Source organism: Pelobates fuscus, chromosome 11 (assembly GCF_036172605.1).
Source record: "Pelobates fuscus isolate aPelFus1 chromosome 11, aPelFus1.pri, whole genome shotgun sequence".
Lineage (NCBI taxonomy): Eukaryota > Metazoa > Chordata > Amphibia > Anura > Pelobatidae > Pelobates > Pelobates fuscus.
This window is the reverse complement of record NC_086327.1, coordinates 65,072,211-65,096,359: the sequence shown is the minus strand read 5'-3', so window position 1 is coordinate 65,096,359 and position 24,149 is coordinate 65,072,211. Positions and strand designations below refer to the sequence as shown.

At 43.5% G+C, this 24,149-nt stretch overlaps 1 protein-coding gene across 3 annotated transcripts in view; it reads right to left on the bottom strand.

Moving 5' to 3' along the window:
• RASIP1 (Ras interacting protein 1) overlaps nucleotides 1-24,149 on the bottom strand; it is a 1,304,986-nt gene that overhangs the window by 1,172,035 nt on the left and 108,802 nt on the right. For all 3 annotated transcript variants that reach the window (XM_063436332.1, XM_063436333.1, XM_063436334.1), the window contains exon 4: nucleotides 23,073-23,458. In XM_063436332.1, coding sequence (XP_063292402.1) covers nucleotides 23,073-23,458 — 386 coding nt within the window. The remainder of the gene's footprint in view (nucleotides 1-23,072; nucleotides 23,459-24,149) is intronic.

Here is a 24,149-nt window from a genome sequence, read left to right as displayed (position 1 = left end):
ATATTAACATCTGACACTGGTGCCCTATTTCAATGTATTGGCATCTAGGATGGGGTGACTGTAGCTGGCATTTTTGCACAGGTTTTTTTGCACAGGTTACCCACTTAAAGCTTCAGACCACAACAAACTATACCCTAGCCTTGGGACAGTCAAGGAAGTCCTTGGGATCATATCACGCTCAGTATGTAATCTGGCTGTGCTTGTGTCAGGATTACTAGTTGATCCAGCACGTAGAATTGTGTCACACAGATGACTAATAGGTAATGTATTACCGGGCCTTAGAATGGCTTGACTTAACGTACCAAAGAGTAGTCAGGATGCTTGCCGAGGTCAGGGGATACAGAAAGAGACACATCGATAAGGGGAAGCCAGAAGTCAGGGATACCAGAATACAGGGAAGTCAAAAACCAGAAGAAACTTGAATCAGGAACGTGCTGTAGGACAACCACTAGGGAAACCACGACAGGGCACTGAGCAGGATGAGAACTGGGCCTAAATACCACTCCTCTGGATCTGATAGGCTGTAATCGGCCTTTGACCCCAAAGGCAGTTACCAGGTTCCCATTTGCATAATTGCTGCTTAACACAAACCCTATATAAAAGCACTGGAAGTTGGAGCAGGCTTTTCTGCTCCCCGCTTGTTAGTGCGTTTCCAATTTTAAATATAGATATTCTCAGTGTATTTACTGCTTTACACAGTTTTTACAGTTTTTCCTTATGTTATGGTACATTATATAAATTTGGAGGAAATACCTACCACTACAAAGCTATCATTGCGAAGTTCCACTACCTTTTGATATAAAATTTAGAATAAGTTTGGTTTTTACCTGCTCCCTTGGTACACTTTACAACTTTTGCACATGTGCATTGCACTGGTCTGTATATAGATGTATCCTTGTATCTTTGCACATTGAATGTTTATAAGGTTGCACAATGCACTTTTGAGGACCAAACTTCTGGAATAAAAGGGAATCATGACATGTCACACATGTCATGTGTCCTTAAGGGGTTAAAGGGATAGCACACCTGTTTTTGGATTAAATATTTTTGTGTGTGTTTATGGGCTATTACATTTATAGGTGCAGCTTACCGCTTATATATATATAACTTTTTTTTATAAGTTGCATAATTTATTAGTGCCTTTTTTAAATGTGTTTTTGTATTTTATTAATACGGACGCTAAAATAGTTTCATTAGTCTTGGCAGGCAGGTTATTATAGTGTAACTGAGCTTCCTGTACCCCGGTTGGGTACCTCCGCCGACAGATGCTCCAAGCACTTCTCCAGACACCATAAGCACTGCAGACCCCACGAAATGCCGCAGCTAAGTTGGGGTCTCACCATCTCCTACCCACCCTGGACCTAAGACAAGGCTCCAGGTTCCAGTGGGTGAACCTCTCTTCCTCAAGAGAGCAAAGCAGGAACAGCTCTTACAAGAGCTAGTGACTATTCAAGGGAGTATGAAGAGCATAGCAATCCCTTGTAGCAGTTTCCCCCAATAAGAGACAACACTCTATATTAAAGAGTAAATAAGGAACTGAAAGTTTAATGGCACACACTGGTCTTTTATTCAAGTTATACAGCAAAGGTAACGCCAATAAAAACATTCAGACACTCGCATACAGTGTACACAATCCCTCACCTCTGCCTGTGATACAATTAACAAAGACAATGGACTAACTCAATTAACTTTAGCAGACAAAATATTCATATTAAAAACAATTTGGAAAACACCCCAAAACATAACAAAAGTCCCCTGATAGCCCCGATCTGGGTGAACAACATATCCCAAAATCATCCAGATTAGTTCAGGGGTTTCCTGGAAGTGTTCTTTTTGCCCCAAATGGTCCCATGCCCAAAGCAGTTCCATACACTCAACGACAAAACACTGCTGGACAATTTAAGAGGGCCACCGCCACATGTTTGAATCTGTTCCAGTTAAAAGTCCAAGGGGCAGAAACAGTACTTTGAACATGGGTTATCAGAGGGACAATAGTCCTAGGGTAGGAGGCTGGCAAACAGGCCCCTCCAAAATCCAGTGGCGAAGTTGCTTTCGTCACATATAGGTAATAGTTTACGTAATCTCCAAAGATCAGATAGGTTTTGTACCTAGACGAAGTTCCGTGAACAACATAAGGGGAATTATTGATATTAGAGTTGAGTGAACCTGAACTGAAAAGTTCGGGTTTGTACACGGACATATGACTGTATGTTCGGGTTGGAGTTCGGTGTTCGGCGATTTAATGGCGCGTTTTCAAAGGCTGCAGGGCAGCCAATCAGCGTTTGACTCGTGTGCCCTTAGAAGTCATCACAGCCATGCCTACTAATGGCATGGCTGTGATAGGCCAGTGCAGCATGTGACCAAGCCTCTATATATAAGCTGGAGTTGCGTAGCGCCGCACGCACATGTGGTCTTATTAGTGTAGGGAGAGGATGCTGCCGCTGATAGGGACAGCTTAGGAAAGAATATCTGAGAGTCAAATAGAAGCTTCAAATACCGTGGTTACATCAGAGTTTTAAAAAGTAAATTTTTTGGGGGTGTGAAATAGTACATTAGTGGGGTAGTATATTAGTGGGGTGCACTTCATATCTGAGAGTCAAATAGAAACGTCAAATACTGCTGTCACATTGCAGTTTTAAAACTTACAAATTTTGGGTGCTAAAAAGTACATTAGTGGCCTGTTCTTCATATCTGAGAGTCAAATAGAAGTGTCAAATAGTGCGCTTACAGCGCTGTGGTAAACACTTAATTTCTGGGTGCTAATCTGCTAAATAGTACATTTTTGGGCGTGCACTTGATATCTGAGAGTCAAATCGAAGCGTCTAATAGTGCGGTTACATCTCAATTGTAAATATTCTAATTTTTTCTGTCCTTAATAGTACATTTGCGGCCTGCGGTGCATTTCTTGCAGTCCAATAAACTAAAAAAAAAAAAAAAAAATTGTTGACTGTTGGCGATTACATTGTCGCCTGACATAAAGCATCTGTTAGTTTGGTGGGTGAACGCAAAGAATGAGGAGAGTGTCAAATAAGGGATGTTGCACTGGTCGTGGTGCTTCTGGTGTTGGTAGAATCCCTGTTACAAGGAGAGGATGTGGTTGATCTGTGCCAGCTACACGCACAAGTGAAACACCTTCCTCATGTGCAAGTATGCGACAGAACATTCAGCGTTATTTGGTAGGCCCGCATACCGCTTTATGAATGGTGAGGCCAGAACAAGTACAGGCAATAGTAGATTGGATGGCTGACAGTGCCTCCACTTCCTGCACATTGTCTTCCACCCGGTGCCCTGCTGAAAGAGTTGGCACCTGCAGCCCATGGCCATCTGTTTATCGCCTCACCCCCTTGCAAATCACCCAAGCAGTCTGATCCACAAGTCATGCAGCAGTCTCTTATGCTGTTTGATGACTCTGCTGGTGGGGTTTCCATGGGCCATCCACCTAGCCCTGCCCCAGAAGTGGAAGGGATTGAGTGCACTGATGCACAACAACTTATGTGTGAGGATAGAAGGACATGCAAGGACCACTGCAGCACATCTCTGATGATGACGAAACACAGGTGTCAAATGCTGTGGCTTTTGGCAGTGTGCAGACCGGCAAGGAAGGCAGGGTTGAGGAGAGGGTGGAAGATGATGTGGAGGATGATGAGGCCCTAGACCCCACAAGGAATCAAGGTCATGTGAGTGACGTTTGCAGTTTGGAGGTAGAGGCGGTGGTTGCACAGAGGCACCAGCACAGCATAAGAGGGAGCAGGGTGCAAAAGCGGAGCGGCCATCCCCTAGACCGTACGCCTGCTACTGCCCACCGCACACAGGGACCGAGAACACCAAAGCCAGCTCCAAGGAGTTCCCTGGTGTGGCAGTTCTTCAGACAATGTGCTGACGACAAGACACGAGTGGTTTGCACGCTGTGCAACCAGAGCCTAAAGCGAGGCATAAACGTGCTAAACCTGAGCACAACTTGCATGACCAGGCATCTACATGCAAAGCATGAGCTGCAGTGGAGTAAGCACATCAAAAACCAAGAAAGGTCTCAGACTCCTCCTGCTTCCTCTTCTGCTGCTTTCTTGGCATCTTCCTCCACCTGTGGAGTGACAGTGGCACCTGCCACCCCGCAAACAAAGGATGTGGCAGCAACACCACCACATCCATCACCGTCCCCAAGCATCTCCACACTGTCACATGGAAGCGTTCTGCTGTCCATCTCCCAAACACTGGAGAGAAAGAGGAGGTACGCCCCTACCCCACCCGCGATCCCTGGCCCTGAATGCCTGCATTTCAAAATTTGTGGCCTTTGAAATGCTGTCATTCTGTCTGGTGGAGATGGACAGTTTTAAAAACCCACAGAACGTGGTTCCCAGCCGCCACTACTTGTCCAGGCGAGCCATCCCTTCCCTGCACAACCAATTGGCAGACAAAATAAGTGTGCACTGCACAACTCCATCAGTGGCAATGTCCACATGAACACAGATACGTGGACCAGTAAGCACGGGCAGAGACGCTATATCTCCCTAACTGCACACTGGGCAAATGTAGTGGCGGCTGGGCCTGATGCGGATAGAAGTTTGGCGCATGTCCTTTCGCCACGGGGGATTGCATGGCATTTGTCTTTGTATCCTGTCGCCTCCTCCTCCTACTCCGCTTCCTCCTCCTCTACCACAACCTCATCTGGGCAGCTTAACACCTTCACCACCAACTTCAGCACAGCCAGAGGGAAACGACAACAGGCTGTTTTAAAACTGATATGTTTGGAGGGAAAAAAACACACCGCGCAGGAGCTGTGGACTGGCATGGAACAACAGGCCAATGAGTATTTGTTGCCACTGAGCCTCAAGCCCGGCCTGGTGGTGTGCGATAATGGGCAAAATCTCGTAGCAGCTCTGGGCCTAGCCGGTTTGCCGCACATCCCTTGCCTGGCGCATGTGCTGAATTTGGTGGTGCAGAAATTCCTGAAAAACTACCCAAGTATATCTCAGCTGCTGCAGAAAGTGTGTCTGTGCGCGCTTTCGGCATTCTCACCCTGCTGCTGCTCGCCTGCCTGTGCTGCAGCGTAACTTCTGCCTTACCACTCACCGCCTCATATGCGATGTGCCCACAAGGTGGAACTCCACTTTGCACATGCTGGAGAGACTGTGCGAGCAGCAGCAGGCAATAGTGGAGTTTCAGATGCAGCACGCACGGGTCAGTCGCTCTGCGCAACAGCACTACTTCACCACCAATTAGTGGGCCTCCATGCGAGACATGTGTGCCATTTTGCACTCTTTCGAGTACACCACCAACATGGCCAGTGCCGATGACGCCCTTTCTCAGCCTTACTATCCTGCTTCTATGCCTCCTTGAAAAAACGCTGCGGTCGATGATGGAAGAGGATGTGGCACAGGAGGAAGAGGAGGAGGAGGGGTCATTTCCACGGTTATCAGGCCAGTCATTCACAAGTGGCTTGGAGGGTGGGTTCCTGCACCAGCATAGGCCAGGAACACAGTTGTCTAGCCTGTGCACAATTCTGGAGGATGAGGAGGAGGAGGAACCGTGTTCACAGCAGGGTGGCACCCAACGCAGCTCGTGGGCATCACTGGAGCATGGCTGAGGGGATACGGAGGACACAGACGATACACCTCCCACAGAGGACAGCTTGTCCTTGCCTCTGAGCAGCCTGGCACACATGAGCGACTACATACTGCAGTGCCTGCGCAACGACAACGACTGCCGAGTTGCCCACATTCTAACTTGTGCTGGTTACTGAGTGGCCACCCTGCTGGATCCCCGCTACAAGGACAACGTGCTGTCCCTCACTGGAGCGTGATCGGAAGATGCACGACTACAAGCGCACCCCATAGACGCGCTGCTGAGGGAATTCCCAACTGACATCGGGGGCTCAGTGGAAGCACAAGGCGAAGGCAGAGGAGAAGGAATTGGTTGCCAATGCAGATGGGGCACCTCCAGCACCTCAGAAGGCAGGGTTAGCATGGCCAAAATGTGGAAAAGCATTGTCAGCACGCCACAACAACCACCACCACCATCTAATATGGAATGTCTTAGCAGGAGGCAGCATTACAGCAACATGGTGGAACAGTACGTGTGCACACGCCTACACGTATTGACTGATGGGTCTGCCCCATTCAACTTCTGGGTCTCCAAATTGGGCACATGGCCTGAGCTTGCTCTTTATGCCTTGGAGGTGCTGGCCTGCCCTGCAGCCAGTGTATTGTCTGAATGTGTGTTTAGCACGGCAGGGGGCGTTATCACAGACAAGCGCAGCCACCTGTCCACAGCCAATGTGGACAAGCTCACGTTTATTAAAATTAACCAGGCATGGATCCCACCAGACTTGTCTGTACCGTGTGTAGAATAGACATTTATACCGGCCATTGTTATGCTCAAGTGCACTTATTCTTTGTTTTCTTTTTTTATAAGTCCCAATATTTTGGGGGCTACCCCAATAAAAAAAAAAAAAAAGTGTTGGCTACCACCTCCTCCTCCACCGCTGCTTCCACCTCCACCGCCACGGTCACCGCTGGGTCATTTAGTATAAACTATGTCCACATTAGCAGAGGCTTGTGAAGGCCTTTTCTCCATGCATCAGGAGTTGAGCATCAGGAGTTGAGTGGTGGCGGCCATCTTGGGATACGAATGCGGCTAGCGGGGTTTTGTCATTGAGTGCATGGAACTAAAATTGGACACTCGACGGCACAAACACCACTGAGACTTCCACTCCCCTTTAGGTTCGACAGGAATTGCACGAATGGAGTGCCGTTCGTTAGACATAATCTACCGAACCAACTACACTCACTGACTCTGTACATGAACAGCTCCATTCAACTATGTGAACATTACTTTGACTGGTTGAAATAGACCGGCCGCACAGCCTAACTCTCTGGAAATATTTTGGGCATGAAGCCATGTGTGTGGTCGGTCAGAAAGAGACTTCCAGGAAATTCCTGAACCCCTGCTCTGATAGGGGTGATTTTGGGATATGTTGTTCACCCAGATCAGGGCTATTAGGGGATATGTTGTGTTTTGGGGTACTTATGGGACTTTGTAAAAAAAAAAGTGTTTTTTCTGCCTGGAGATAATTAAGTTAATTTATTACCTGCCTTAATTATCTCCTAGGCAGAGGGGAGGGATTGTGTGTAATGTATGGGTGTGTCCCACTGTATGACTCTGTTGTTATTGGTTTATTCCCTTTGTGTCCCTGTGCCCAACAAGGTCCATCTGGGTGTCACCCTTGTTGGGAAACTTGCATAAAAGGCCAGTGTGCCTCCATTAAAACTCAGATTTACTTCATGCTCAATCTAGAGTCTTGTCTCTTATTGGGGTAAACTGCTAAAAAAAACTATCACTACTAGCTCTTGTAAGTGCTTCTCTACTTGGATGACTACCTGGAATGCTCTAATACTCCTCACACTTGGGAGAAGGACGCCCTTTGGAGGTGGAGACCCCTCTACTCATCGGGGTAACTGCTACAAGAGGCTTTTAGGTTTAGGGTCTTTTTTCTCAGGGCTATAGTGAGCCTACCATCAGGACAGTGAGACAAAATATATGTGCCGACTGGATCCAATTGAGCAACAGTACACACCAATGATGTCCTCTGTCATAATCAATTTACATCTTAACAATAGAAATATTGGCTCAAAAGATCAGACTGAATAAAGAAATAAGAGGCCTGCCTGTGGCTCAAGTGGAACACAAGATCTGCGTGTATGCGGATGGCGTTATGCTGATGCTATATGATCCACTGATATCTGTGCCAGCTCTGATGAAAGAGGTAGAGTTTTACTCTGTTGTCGCTAACTACAAAATAAATATTAGTAAATCTATAATCATGCCAATAAAAATGAATATGGAATCAGAAGGTATTCTGAGAGAAAGGTAAAAAAAAATTACATTGGAATTAGGATTACTCCCAAAGTACAAGATACAATTAGCACTAATTTTATGGTTTTGTTGAAGGAGACTAATTACCTGCTGCAAGGTTGGAAAAATATGATTTTGTCATGGATCGGCAGGATAATTCAATAAAAGCATATATCTTACCTAAGTGGCTGTACCATTTCGGACATTTACCATTGATGATTCCAGTAAATTTGCTCCATTCTAGCCTTCTAAAATTTGTGTGGTGCAATAAAAAAAAAACCTTATCAACGCAAAAAGATTAACTTTACCAGTTAAAAAAGGCGGTCTAGTATTTCCTTTGATTAAGGATTATTACCAGATGTAAAAGGAAAAATAATATGCGCTCATTACACAGGGTGAAACTGGGCTGCAGTAAGTAATACAAGGATTCCCAGACCTTGTGAGTAATGAAACTTGGAAAAAAAGGAGAAAGAGCCCTGAAGAGGCGAAACGCGTAAAGTGGGACTCCTTAAGCTATTTTATATTGTTTTTATTGTTTTTTTTGCATGGGAAATATGCATGGGAAATGCTTTTATTTTTAATAAACAAAACAACACCTTTCAGATAAAACAACTGATAACATGCTACTCTAAAATAGTCATTTATTTGATTATTTGAAAATGTGGATTGGGGTACTTAGGAAGGACCACTAGGGTTCTGCAGATACGAATACAGGAACACATCCGGAACATTAAGAAGGGGTTCGAGAAACATAGCCTCTCAGCACACTTCAAACACTAGCAGAATTGTGATCCAACTCAATTAACATTCATGGGTATCCAATTGGTACGTACAAACTGGAGGGGGAAGACCCAATTAGAGAGATGGGATAACATGAGATGAAGTGGATCTTCAATCTCAACACTATGATCCCTGCAGGTCTGAGTAGTGACTTTCAAATGTGCCATTTTGTATAACCCCTTTCTCTATACTTATATATTTTATATATAATTTTTATAATAGTGTTGTGATGTAATTCCAGTAAAATACAAGTTTAGCAGGCTAAGATTGCCACAAGGCATATGTATGTATATGTGTTTGTAGTATCAGTTAAGTTAATTACACGTAGCTAAGATACTGTTATCACTGTACTGACCAGGTGCAGGAATGTAAGAACTGGAATTACGCGTCCCTCTCCTTTGTATCAGATGAGCCACGTGGTTAGACCGGATGGATGAGTTTAGACTCTATTCATTAAATAGGTTAAGGGTATGTGTGGGTGTAGTTAATTGTGGGAGGAGCTACAGTGCTATATAAGGAATGTACTCTATGTATTCAGTACTCAGACTTTGCTGTATTTTGGTGACGCTAGTCCCTCTGAGTCCCGATCGGTGATCCAATAAAGAATCTCTTCCTTCCTGAAGAAACCTGTGTCCATCTCTCTGTGCTTGGCTTCCGTCAGTTTCTCCGGTATCATTTGGTGCATTGGCCGGGAAGCTCATCGTTCAACGGTAGCTGAGAGGCAGAGGCGTGAGACGGTCTATCTTTGCCCACGTTCTCTACGGCTGCACCCCTGAACTTCTGCGTGGACCTCCCTTCGTCTCGGCGCCACTGGTCTGTTGTCCAGGAGATCATCGGCCTCTACGTGAGAAGTGCTGGGGTGTCCCCGTCGATGAGTGTGAACTCAGGTTCAGGAACGAGGAGGTAAGACAACTGCTGTTTTAGACGGCAGGACCCACTAGGGGTATACCGATTGTGCGGTAGGCCCAAAGGGGTTTTGAATCAGTGTATCTGCCCCCTCTGTCGGAGGGAAGGAGCGAAGGCGCACCGCTCGATCGAACGCTCTTTAGTCAGACCGTTTGATTTGGTTAGTCAGGCGGGGTCCTGGTGTAAGATAGCCCTAGCCGGACACCGGTGTCTTGTCTAGACTAGCGTTCTAGGGTGTATATTACGTTCGCTAGGTCGGAGGGACCGGGAGACTAAGCGGCGCCTGTGTAAATTCGGTTCGCTAGTTCTCATCCTATCTGGGCTAAGTGGGAAGGCGTGTAAATTTGGAACCCACTAGACTTTTGATAGTACGACTAAGAGGCGCCTGTGTAAATTCGGATCTCTAGCTCGTTGTATAGTGCGACTAAGAGGCGCCTGTGTAAATTCGGATCTCTAGCTCGCTATGTATATGTGGTGATTGGGCAGTGTGGCTAACCAAAACGGGTGTATATAGTTTTAGGTAGTCCATTCAAGGTACTGGCCAATAGTTTAGTTGGGAATTGTAAATGTGTTAACGATTGTTTTAGTAAAGTGTATATCTTGTTAGATAGCGCGAGCTCAGCAGTCTAGCGAGAGTGTTAATAGTGTGTTGCTGTATTATAGTGCACGGTACCATAACCCTGTATATTTACTGACATTATATAATAAGTACTAATCATTGTCGTCCATTGCATGTTTAACACCATAACCACTAATAATTGTATTGTGACCTTAACTTGTGCTTTGACCTATGCTAACCGTACTGTAACCGCTATTTGTAAAAGACGATGTTACTGGGGTGTGTTATAGACGGGTAATTCGTATATAGAGAATTATAGCGTGGGTGACTGTATAGTTACGCCAAAGGGCATAATATTGATTATATAGTGACTGGTGTAACAGCTGTGTGTGTACGGGAATTCCCTGAGTGTTTATTGTTATTGTGTACGTTTCACTTGGTAACCGTACCACGTGGTGCTGTTGCCAGAGGAAACGGGTGTGACTGTTGAATAGTACGCGTGTATAGTATTCGTTGTCGACGACGTTCCATTGTTAAGTATGGGTGCGTCGCAGTCAACGATTCCGGATCCCTTAGGATGTATGGTTAAGAATTTTAAAAAGGGATTCAAAGTTTGTGATTTTGGGGTAAAGATGTCTCCTGTACGTTTGGTCACTTTGTGTACTAGGGAGTGGCCTACTTTGGTTGCGGCATGGCCGCCACGTGGCAGTTTGGATCCAACTCTGGTACAGCGCTTACACGTGGCTGTATCGGGTAGGCCTGAACTTTACGGCCAGTTTCCTTATATTGACTGTTGGAGACAGGCCGTAAATGACTCGCCAAAATGGCTCCAGACATGCCACGAGGAGCAGTGTCGCCTCATGGTAGCTAGGACTTGCTCGTCCACTAGGACTGGTGTTAGGCCCATTTTGGACACGCCCCCTGAGTCCGAGATCCCTTTGCCGCCCCCTTACTTTCCGTTAAGAAGAAGTGACGCAAACGCAGGAAGTCCTGCACCCCTCCCCTCATTACCCTCATCCACTTCCGCTTCCTCCTCCAGTACAGGATCCACCCCCCCTCGTACTAAATCTCCCCTTCCGGAACCAGAATCCACCCCCATTAGAAACGAATATCCTGATTTGGCGCCACTTCAGACTTCCGGTCAAGCTTCATCTAGCTCGGCTCGAAGTGTTTTATTTACGACCTTTTCCCAAAACCGACCTCCCACATCCCCATACCCTATCTCTCCCCGACCGGAACCCATGACTGACGCCTCTCTACGTAGCCCCATCCAAACCCGACAGTTGACTGGTGCCCAACAATTAAAGCACTATCAGATGCCTCTTCGTCTGAATCCCGGGTCAGCTTATATCGATGCCGCAGGTCAAATGGCACACGCTGACCCAGTCTTCGTATATGTCCCATTTACCACAACCGATCTTTTAAACTGGAAGACCCATAATTCCTCGTATACTGAGAAACCACAAGCTATGACTGATCTGTTCACCTCAATAGTACAGACGCATAATCCGACATGGGCTGATTGCCAGCAGTTACTAATGACTTTATTTAACAATGAGGAAAGGACAAGAATAAATCAAGCAGCCATTAAAGCATTAGAGGATAGAGCCCGTGCTTTGAACCAAGCCAATCCAGCAGCATGGGCCGCGACACACTATCCCAACACCGATCCCGATTGGAACGTAAATGGTGCTGATATGGTTCAACTCAGAGCCTATAGAGACGCTATAATTGCTGGCATGAAAGCCGGAGGAAAGAAAGCCATTAACATGTCGAAGACAGTTGAGGTGATCCAGAAAAGCGATGAAGCGCCCAGTGTCTTTTATGACCGATTATTGGAGGCGTACCGCTTGTACACCCCCTTTAATCCGGAAGACGCAGACAATTCCCGAATGGTTAACTCCGCCTTTGTCAGCCAAGCATACGGAGATATTAAGCGCAAGCTACAAAAGTTAGAAGGGTTTGCAGGTATGTCCATCACCCAACTAATGGAGGTAGCAAATAAGGTCTATATGAACAGGGATACAGAAAGTAAGAAAGAGGAAGAGCGCAAGATGCGTAAAAAGGCTGATATGCTAGCGGTAGCGATCGCAGGCGTAGATAAACGGGGCCCAGATAGAGGCAATAATAGATGGAGTAGGGAGCCTTTGAGTAGGGATCAGTGTGCGTATTGCAAGGAAGAAGGGCATTGGAGGAACGAATGTCCGCAAAGAGAGCAGTACGAGAGGGTCCTACCCAGGGCAGGCTACGGAAACTTTAGAGGCAGAGCGAGAGGTAGAGGAGGCCCCGGAGGGAGTAATGGTTATAGAGGGAGTAATGGGAACAGAGGAAGTGTTAGGGAAGACAGATATATTCCAGCAGCGCAAAGGTCCCGCGATAGAGAAGGTAGGGACTTCGTAGGATTGGCTGACACGGTCATGGAGGACTATTGATACCGACCGGGCTCCATCCCCCTTGGTCGAGCGGAGCCTATGGTCGATGTATCAATAGGGGGGAAAAGGAGTGCGTTCATGATCGACACTGGTGCTGAACATTCAGTGGTGACTAATCTAGTTGCTCCTCCATCTGGAAGGACTATTACTGTGATAGGAGCAACTGGAAGAAGTGCTGAAAGACCGGTTCTTAAAAGTCGACTCTGTACATTGGGAGGCCACGTAGTAAAACACCAATTCCTTTATATGCCTGAATGTCCAGTCCAATTGCTGGGACGTGATATGCTATCCAAATTACAAGCGCAGATTACGTTCCTACCAGATGGAACAACATCTTTAAAGTTTAATGGACCTTCAGGTATTATGACTTTATCCGTACCAAAGGAAGAAGAGTGGCGACTTTATACAGTGTTGACTAGCCAAAACCCTAGGAGTGATGAGACATTGTTTAACATACCAGGAGTTTGGGCAGAGAACAACCCACCAGGACTGGCCCGCAATATTCCACCAATAAAAATTGAACTGAAACATGGGGTTTATCCAGTGAGCCTAAGACAATATCACATTCCGCAGAAGGCTAAGAAGAACATCCAATCCTATCTGGATAAGTTCATACGGTATGGTATCCTAAAATTCTGTACTTCCCCCTGGAACACCCCATTGCTGCCTGTTCAAAAGCCCGGTACAGATGAGTATCGACCTGTACAGGACTTAAGAGCAGTCAATGATGCGGTTGTTAGCATACATCCAGTTGTACCCAATCCATATAACCTGCTTGCTTTAATTCCGGGCGGGGCTACTTACTTCACAGTCTTAGATCTCAAAGATGCCTTCTTTTGCCTCCGAATTGCCGCAGAAAGCCAATGTATTTTCGCTTTCCAATGGGAGAACGCTGTAACGGGCTCAAAACGCCAAATGACTTGGACAAGACTGCCCCAAGGGTTTAAAAATTCACCTACCCTATTTGGTTCAGCTCTAAGTCAAGATCTACTGGATTTCGAGTCTATCCCAGGAGAATGTGTATTGTTACAATATGTAGATGACTTGTTGATAGCAGCAGTTACAAAAGAAAAATGTCAGCAAGCAACGCACGATCTACTACATATTCTCTGGAAGGCAGGATACAAGGTGTCCAGGAAGAAGGCTCAGTTGTGTTTGCCAACTGTCAAGTATCTGGGATTCCATATCTCTGAAGGTCAAAGGATTATGGGGCCAGAGAGAAAAGAAGCTGTCTGCCAAATACCAATACCCAAGAATAGAAGACAAGTGCGAGAATTCTTGGGGGCAGCAGGCTTCTGTAGGATATGGATTCCCAGCTATGCGATACTGGCAAAACCTCTGTACGCAGCCATCAAAGGTACAGAGCACGACCCCTTCTTATGGACCCAAGAACAGCAAACGGCATTTGAAGATGTGAAGAAGGCTTTGATGAGTGCCCCAGCATTAGGTCTACCTGATCACACACGACCATTCTACTTATATGTACACGAGCAAAGAAGAATGGCTGTGGGAGTATTGACACAGTACTTGGGATCATGGCAAAGACCTGTTGCCTACATGTCTAAGCAACTGGATGCAGTGGCCAGCGGACTTCCACCTTGTCTAAGAGCCGTAGCTGCAGCCGCCCTGCTAGTAGCTGAAGCCGATAAACTCACTCTGGGTCAAGAACTTTATGTACGAGTCCCACATGCAGTACAGACGTTGTTGGATTACAAAGGAAATCATTGGTTTAGTAACAGCCGTATGACCAAGTATCAAGCAATGTTGTGTGAAAACCCAAGAGTGCATTTAGAGACTGTAAACACCTTAAATCCAGCTACCCTTTTGCCGCAACCTACTGAAAGTCAACATGATTGTTTGGAAGTAATGGATGAAGTATTTTCAAGTAGACCAGATCTTCGTGATTTTCCCATCCAGAACCCCGATGTTCAATATTACACCGACGGCAGTAGTTATGTGAAAGAAGGGATCCGCTATGCAGGATATGCAGTAACAACCATAGACAAGGTGATAGAAGCTCGGCCACTGGCGAAAGGAACATCAGCACAAAAGGCAGAATTAATAGCACTAACACGAGCGTTACAATTGGCTGAAGGTTTAAGAGTAAATATCTATACGGACTCTAAGTATGCGTTTTTAACCACTCATGCCCACGGAGCTTTGTATAAAGAAAGAGGACTACTGAATTCAGAAGGCAAAGAAATCAAGTACGCAGCTGAAATCCTACAACTATTGGAAGCAGTGTGGGAGCCGAAAGAAGTCGGTATCATACATTGTCGAGCGCATCTGAGAGGAGATGGTGATGTAAACAAAGGAAATCGGATGGCAGATAGTGCAGCTAAGCGTGCTGCTGAATCAGGAAGACAGGAGTATGTGGGGCATATAGCTGCTCTTATACCAACTCCACTGTCCCAATGGACTCCAGTTTATACAGCTCAAGAAGAGGAGTGGTTAAAGACTGAACCGGGAAAGTATTTGGAGAACAAGTGGTATCAGCTAGAAGATGGAAGAATAGTCATACCAGCATCACTAGCGGTAGAAATTGTCCAAAATTATCACAACGGGACACATTCTGGGAGAGACAGTACTGAAGAATCTCTCAGGAAACATTTCTACATACCAAGATTGTCCAACTTGACTCAGGCCATTGTACGCAGATGTGTAACGTGTGCTAAGAATAATGCAAGACAAGGACCAGTAAAGCCACCAGGAGTCCAGTTTATGGGGGGACTCCCCATGTCCGATCTACAAATAGACTTTACAGTAATGCCTAAATCGGGTGGACATCGTTACCTGTTGGTAATTGTGTGCACCTATTCAGGCTGGGTAGAAGCATGTCCTACTCGTACAGAGAAAGCAGGAGAAGTTGTAAGATTCCTGCTACGAGAAATAATACCCCGATATGGACTACCCTGTTCTATAGGATCGGACAATGGTCCAGCTTTTGTTCATCAGTGCCTACAACAACTGACTCATATGCTTGGTATAAAGTGGAGGCTTCATACTGCATATAGACCCCAGAGTTCTGGTAAGGTAGAGAGAATGAATAGAACTATAAAGAACCAGTTGGCTAAAATGTGTCAGGAAACCCAACTTAAGTGGAACGTTCTCTTACCCATAGCTTTATTGCGAATCCGCAGTACCCCTACCAGAAGGATGGGCCTCTCTCCTTTTGAAATCATGTATGGGCGACCACCTCCCGTACTTGGTAACTTAAGGGGGGACTTGAGTCAGTTGGGAGAAGGAATTACCCGGCAGCAGGTTGTAGAGTTGGGTAAGACTATGGAGGAGGTACAGAAATGGGTACAAGATAGATTACCTGTGAATATTTATCCCCCTGTTCATAGTTATCATCCAGGAGACCAAGTGTGGATTAAAGAGTGGAATAATGTACCGTTAGGGCCCAAGTGGAGAGGTCCTTATGTTGTTCTTTTGTCTACCCCTACAGCGATAAAAGTAGCCGAAGTAACTCCGTGGATACATCACTCCAGGGTTAAACCAGCAGCAGTCGATTCTTGGCAAATTACAGCAGATCCAGAGAATCCCTGCAAGATCCGGTTGAAACGCACTACTCAGTCGGAGTAACGAGGAATTATTGTGGATTACAAATTTTATTGTTACAGGTGTGAGTGAGAAGGCCATAATAAAGCCTGTCCGCTTACCAACACATAGTGTATAAGCCAGGAAAGTCTCGAAGGGACACCTGTGAAGACGAGCAGAACTCCATTCCCTGCAGCCCTCACATCCTGGAAGCTGAGGTTCCATCGCACGGACGAAGACTGAGGATGACGGCGAAAGATGTGCTTTTGATTGTGTTTATTTATATGTGTTTTTATATTCAGGAAGGTAGAGGTACCGACACTCCTAGCTGTGAGGTATGCATTAAGACTACGAGAACAGGTAACCATATTTCCCAAACCCTAATTTGGCATTCACAATACGAGTGTAAAGGAGATGTATCGAGATGTAGATACCTAAATATAGACTATAGTGTGTGCCATTTAGGAGTAGGAGAACCTAAGTGCTTCAGTCCAGAGTATCAACCTCGTACAATTTGGTTGACTCTCAGGAATGGAGATCCTCAGGGGACCCTAATTAATAAGACGGTGTTAGAATCCGTACATTCTTCGGGTGTTCTGCTATTTGATGCATGTAAGGCGATATCAAGTGGTAGAAAACCGTGGAATGTATGTGGGGATCTTAGATGGGAGAGGACGTATGGGTCTAATGATAAATATATTTGTCCCAGTAGTAAAAATAAATATGTGAGTCCTAGATGCCCAAATAAAGACTATAACTTTTGTCCATATTGGTCTTGTGTGGGGTGGGCGACTTGGGGACAGACAGTAGATAAAGACATGATAGTGACTAAGTTGCCGACTAGCCCTTATTGTAAGTCTATGGAATGCAACCCAGTCCATATACTTATTAATAACCCCGACAAGTTCCTAGATAAGTATGGAAATTTATTTGGGTTTCAGATATACGGGACGGGTTTAGATCCTGGGACATTATTGTTTATAGGAATAGAGACTGATACGGTATCCTCCCAGACTCATCAAGTATACCATTCCTTTTATGAAGAGATGAGTATAGATAATAAGATCCCCCATAACGCTAAAAACCTGTTCATTGACCTAGCTGAAAGTATTGCCGGTAGTCTTAATGTTACCAACTGCTATGTGTGTGGAGGTACTAACATGGGAGACCAATGGCCTTGGGAAGCAAAGGAGGTAATGTCCGGTTCTGAGGCAGTTGACCAACTAATATCTACACAAGCCGATTATCATTTGAGTGTTAGAGGTAAATCTGAGTGGAGATTAAAGACCTCCATCATAGGTTATGTTTGCATAGCAAGGAAAGGAATAATGTATAATACTTCTGTAGGAGAATTAACTTGTCTAGGGCAAAAAGCTTATGATGATGATACTAAAAATACAACTTGGTGGTCGGCTTCAAATGTCTCAGAACCATCTAACCCGTTTGCTAGATATGCCAATTTAAAGGATGTGTGGTTTGATTTATCCATCACATCTACCTGGAGAGCCCCAGCAAATTTGTACTGGATCTGTGGTAAGAAAGCCTATTCGGAGTTGCCACAGGACTGGGAAGGGGCATGTGTGTTGGGTATGCTCAAACCATCCTTCTTCTTGTTACCGATTGAAACAGGTGAGACTTTAGGTGTTAAAGTGTATGATGTGAATCATAGGAAGAAAAGGGGACCCTTAGAGATAGGCACCTGGGAAGATAATGAATGGCCTCCCCAGCGTATCATAGATTATTATGGGCCAGCCACGTGGGCAGAAGATGGTACCTTTGGTTATAGAACCCCTATTTATATGCTCAACCGTATTATAAGATTACAGGCGGTGGTTGAGATTATTACTAATGAGACCTCACAAGCGCTCAATCTTCTAGCGAAGCATAATACCAGGATGAGGACAGCAGTCTACCAAAATAGATTAGCCTTGGATTACCTTTTGGCAGTAGAGGGAGGTGTATGTGGGAAGTTTAACCTGAGCAATTGCTGTCTTCAAATAGATGACGAAGGGCAAGCAATAGCTGAGCTTACTAGCCATATGGTTAAACTAGTGCATGTGCCTACTCAGGTATGGAAAGGGTACAATCCAAGTAGTTGGTTTGGTAGCTGGTATGAGTGGTTTGGAGGGCTTAAGGCAGTGGTAGGTGGAGTCCTACTGATTTTACTGTTGTGTCTACTCCTACCGTGTCTTATACCCTTAGTAGTTAGGTCTGTGCAAAGCCTGATAGGAAGTATAGCAGAGAGGAAGGCTGCTGCACAGATAATGGCGATATATAAGTATAAGGCTCTAGATCAAGGAGAACCAATGCAGGAAGATGAGTGTTAAAAGATTCACATCATAAGATAAGTCTGGTCTGGTTCATGGTAACCTGAGGTATATGCAAACCAAGGTTAAGTGATGCCTCAAGTAATTGTGAAATATCAGAGGCATCAAAGGGGGGAATGTGATGTAATTCCAGTAAAATACAAGTTTAGCAGGCTAAGATTGCCACAAGGCATATGTATGTATATGTGTTTGTAGTATCAGTTAAGTTAATTACACGTAGCTAAGATACTGTTATCACTGTACTGACCAGGTGCAGGAATGTAAGAACTGGAATTACGCGTCCCTCTCCTTTGTATCAGATGAGCCACGTGGTTAGACCGGATGGATGAGTTTAGACTCTATTCATTAAATAGGTTAAGGGTATGTGTGGGTGTAGTTAATTGTGGGAGGAGCTACAGTGCTATATAAGGAATGTACTCTATGTATTCAGTACTCAGACTTTGCTGTATTTTGGTGACGCTAGTCCCTCTGAGTCCCGATCGGTGATCCAATAAAGAATCTCTTCCTTCCTGAAGAAACCTGTGTCCATCTCTCTGTGCTTGGCTTCCGTCAGTTTCTCCGGTATCAGTGTTATATATAGATTTTTTTTTTATATGTCCCAATCTCTTCATCTTAGTGAGATCTACATTCACATTGTACTTAAACAAATTTTAATAAACTCAAACTAATATTCAAATTTAATTTATAGAGGCACTTTACAAATTTTTTTATTTAGGAACTTTATTAATTAGCAGTTCTTTTATACAATTTAGTTTTAACTATAAGAATGAATGTGATGTGTTATCCTTTGTAGAGAACCATTCACACATCACATTATTTTAAATTATGTGTACAAGTGCATTTAATATTCTTATGCAATGTAAATTTTTATATCAATTAATTGTTATTCAATGTTAACTGAATTATTTTTTCTAAAAAGCTGATACATGTAATGCTCTCCTTCTCTCTTTTTCTCAATACGTCTATAACAAACACCATCAATTGATAAGGAGAAATTCACCCATTGCATTGCTTAAGAACGATATGAAATCCACACTCTAATTGATGGTATTGGGCGATGAGGTAAGGGCAAACACATTTAGTGATGTTAAGCCATTCCCTGCGATTGCAGTAAGTTGCCCACACAGAGTATTTCAACCGTAAGTGACGCGGCAGAGTGTGCGACATCACTTCCAGTATGGACTTGACAAATTAAATGACTACACCGGAGTGAATTACACACCCCCTGGATAAAGAGCCTGATTGACTGAAAACAAGGGAGTTCCACCAATGACAAGCCAGACCGGCATATTTAAAACGAGGAACTGAACGGAGAAGATCATACCGATTGAGAAAGCTCTCAAGAAGGGTGAAACGCATCTCGGAAGTAAGGAATTTTGCTGGACATTTTATATTTAGTTATCTTTCATTTGTAATCTGCTTTTATTTATAGAATACATTTGATCTTCTGAATCTGCTCCTAGAAGGGCAGTGTCCTCCTTATAGACACCCAAGCTGTTTTAACACAGAGCCAGGTACTTAGGCTCTGAAAAAGATGAGCAATCACTTAAAGGTGTATACTTCTCAATATTTCTTCAAACATACTACACCAGGTTGTTCTCTACTGTGTCACTTTTAGTCTCCCTATATTGAGGAAGAGTGTTGCGTCCATTTAAAGGGGAAAGTGCCACCAGACGGCACATAAGTGGAAGAGATTTGAGCCTATCCTATTCAGGGATCTGTGACATGTGAGTGGACAATCCATAAAATTACTTCCTGATATAAATCAACCATACGGATTTACACTATTGTTTTCTTCTATCCATACATTGATATGAATTGGATGTAACATACAAGTTACCATAAAGATAAGACCAGACAACCCTTTTATAGGGTAGGTGTCTAATCCATTTATCTAAAGCTCCACTCTTGAGGTGAATTGCTTTTGGCTGTTTTCTTTTTTTTCTGGTTTTATCTAGACCAAAGTAGCCAAAATGGAAAAATTATCCAATGATTTTTCCAGATCAGCTAACTTGGTCTAGATTCTGCAATTTCCTAATCAATTCATTAAAATTGCACTTTTTAGTGAACAGACCTAGTCGTGTACTAACCTACTTAGAAAGAGTAGATATTTTGGTTTTAAAATGAACAAGTCCCTAGACACATTCTCTTTTTTTTTTTTTTTTTTTTTATTATTTTTAATATTAAGAGAAAAAATCATTGTGACTTGCAAACTTTCAGGTGCCTGGACTTAGTTTTGGTGCCCAAATATTTCTAGAGGGCTATACATTTTTCTTTCTTTTCAAAACAATGAATCCATGCTTTAATATTTATTTTGTATGTTATATGTTAACTGTTTATTATTTAAAATTCTTGATGATGTTTGCTTATAAACTTCAGTAGAAGGTAGTCTATTATAAAACTTTGCATGTATCTCTTTATTTACTCTGTTCTTTTTCTGCTCTGTTTCTTTTAAGTATGTAAAAAAAAATAAAGAGTGTCAAACAAGAAAAAAAGGGACTTGGGACCGGGCACTTTATGGACTAGCTAAACATCTGTGTCATGATCAGGGGCGGATCCAGAATCCAATCTCCGGGGGGGCACATGGTTATTTATAGAAACAATCCAGGCACAATAACCACTACAGCTCACTGTGCCAGGAGTGTCGTGGCACCCTTTCCAGAGTAAGTACTCAAACCATTTAAGAACAGTTTGACAACTTACCTGGGATCTTTCGGGGTAGGTGTTAGGGCTGGTAGCAGAGGAGAGGGGCAGTGTGTGTGGTGCAATGTGTGTGTGTGTATGACGGATGTAGTGTGTGTGTGAGGGATACTGTTTGTGTCTATGAGTGGTGTAGTGTGTGAGAAGTGCAGTTTATGTATGCTTGGGGCAGTGTGTGGGGGAGGTGCAGTGTGTGTGTGGGGGAGGTGCAATGTGTGTGTGAGGGGGGCAGTGAGTGTGAGTGACAGATGCAGTGTGTGAGTATTGTGTTTTGGGGGCAGCTGGGAGCAAATTAAATGTATAATTTTCTTATTAAAAAATTAAGTTTTATATCCCCCCTTACTTATTACCTTTGCACAGGGAGGGGGACATTTCCTGCAAATCCTGGTGGTGGAAAAGCCCTGGTGGTCAGGAGGGAGGAAACTCTAGCCTGCAGATCCTGCAGCTAGAGTTCACTCTTGTGAGATTCGGAGCGTTGCCGTGGTAAACACAGCAACTCTTCGACCTCGCGATAAGAGACCCGGCGGAGCTGCTGTCTGAGCTCCTGGGTCCCCTAACCCTCCTCTGTCGGCTGCCAGCAATGTGCCTGTGGGCCGGAGTGAAGATCTCGGATCTCCCCTCCGGTCCGTGAAGACACATGGCAAGGCTGGCGCTTGGATAATGCCAGCTCTGTGGGGTTGAGCAAGGGAGTGCTGGAGGGGAGGCAAGGGAGAGGGAGCGCTGTACTATTTTCTCGTTGCCTCCCCTCCTGGATCCGCCACTGGTCATGATGCACATTTTAAACTCTGAATTTGAAGGTAGATATTTTAAAATGTTAACAACTATGTTCTTGTTTTAAAAATCTTTCCAAATGATTCAATAAAGTTAGAAAAACTTTCCAAATAAGTCATCCACAAAAATTCCCACATATTTTAATGGTGACGTCTGTAGATATATCATTTGGAAAGTGTTTTTCGAACAGCATTGAAGAATTTTGCAAAGCTTAATAAATCAAGGTCTATATTACATATAGTATATGATAATTATCGATTGGGTAAGTACTTTGCTAGTCGTTCACCTATTATCTCTATTCTCTCTAAGAATTGTATACTTTCTTTACTGCACTCACACATCTTAAAATAGCTGACTACTCTATTCTGAATCATATCCTTCCTCTCCGTATCCACCCTTTCTCTACTCTTTAATGGGAAGTTTGCTAAATTATATGTCAACAAATCTGACCATGGCTCTATAGCTATTATATATATATATATATATATATATATATATATATATATATATATATATATACTGGTGAAGAATACATGCAGAGTATCATACAAAGGACCATAATTATAACTCTAAATGAAAGGCTAACTGTCAGAAAATGTTTACATATCTTAATATTAACTTAATGTTATAATATGCCTACATTGTGTAGCTTTCCTATTTTCCTGCTGACATCCATCTTTATGCACTTTAGACTGGGATGTCAGTAATCCCTGTTAATTCTGTTGTTTTTCAAAATAGTGTGCTCTTTCTGTCTGCAGCATTTTTTTTGTCAGGAAATATTGAAAAGCAGTGGATGGATGCAAAATAGTGAGCATTAAGTGAGAACTGACAGTCAGCATATAGATGGTGGGTTAGATAGTAGAAAAGGGGGATAGGCATGCAAGTGATTGCTTCTATATACATTAATTATATAATAATAATAATAAGGCATATAACAAAGATGATATGATAAAAAAAAATCACAAGTATCCATTAAAAAACTTAACTAGCTTTGTCAACTGGACATCTGTTAAAGAGATGCAGTCTCTTGAACTGCTATATGCATTATTGAATCACAGGATTTTACATCATATTGTATCACTTGCATTACAGAAAATGACTACCAATTCATGAGCACAAAGAAATAAATTCATGAAACACTGAACAGATCTTAAAATATTAATATTTGCATATTCATTTTTTTTAACAGCATTAAAATGTAATTACCTGGTCTCTGTTGTAACCTTGAAGAAGAATAAAATATGGATGTTCTGTAGGTGGTTGTATTAAACATTGAGACAAACATTCAAAATCTAAGGTGTCAATTTGCTCTGCAGGAAAATTAATGCTATCAACATTATGAGTGCCTTCTGATGATTTTTGCATCTCTTTATCGACATCCTTTTCACTTGAACTATCATGTGTAGAATTGGTGTTGTTAGCCACCATGCTCTTTATGCTTTTCCTTTCTCTACGCTTTTTCGTGTTCAAATTGATATCACTTATACTGCGGCGAAGGGAAATGCTATCTTCTCGATCTCTCAATGGCACATTTCCCCCAGATGCTGCACGAGATCGACTCTTCTGTAACCTGCGAGCTTGAGCATTGATACCTGTTAATCAAAATAAAAGTAATTGAGAAAATGTCTCAACTCTTAAAAATGAAGATTTTTATTTTATTGTTTTTTAGATTTTTTTTATTGTAAATGTCACGTTATAAATGTTAAATATTAGTAGGTTAATAAAATATTGAAGCAGATGCTATTGTTCTTCAATCAGTGAAAATAATTATGTATATAAATAGTCAGGGATGATCCAAAGCATTGTCCAGCAAGATGCTACCACACCATAGCCTTGCATCTATGTCTGCTTTTTCTCCATTTGTGTCTATGTCCCCTTGTCCCACTTTTGTATATGCCTCCTGTAACGGCACCCCAGGCATAAAAGGATTTAAACGCCATGTAGAGGATATTCCCCTTCCAGATACACAGGCAGCTACCAAAGACACCAAACCGGAAACCATACGAATGCTGTAAACTGCCGAATAGGAAAAACCATACAAATAGGTTTACACTCAAACTGGAACAGCATACAATAAATCCCCCCAAGAACGAGACAAAGCTCTGTGTTGAGGGTCAAGCAGTGAACAGCCAGAGCTGTTGGTTTATTGTTCTTATATACACATTCTTACACATTAGTACCACCCACAGGGTTTTGTAAAACAACCAATAAACACGTACAATACACTCCCACACAAAATCCTCCCCTCTGCCTGTGATACAATTACCTTACACAATGGGTTAA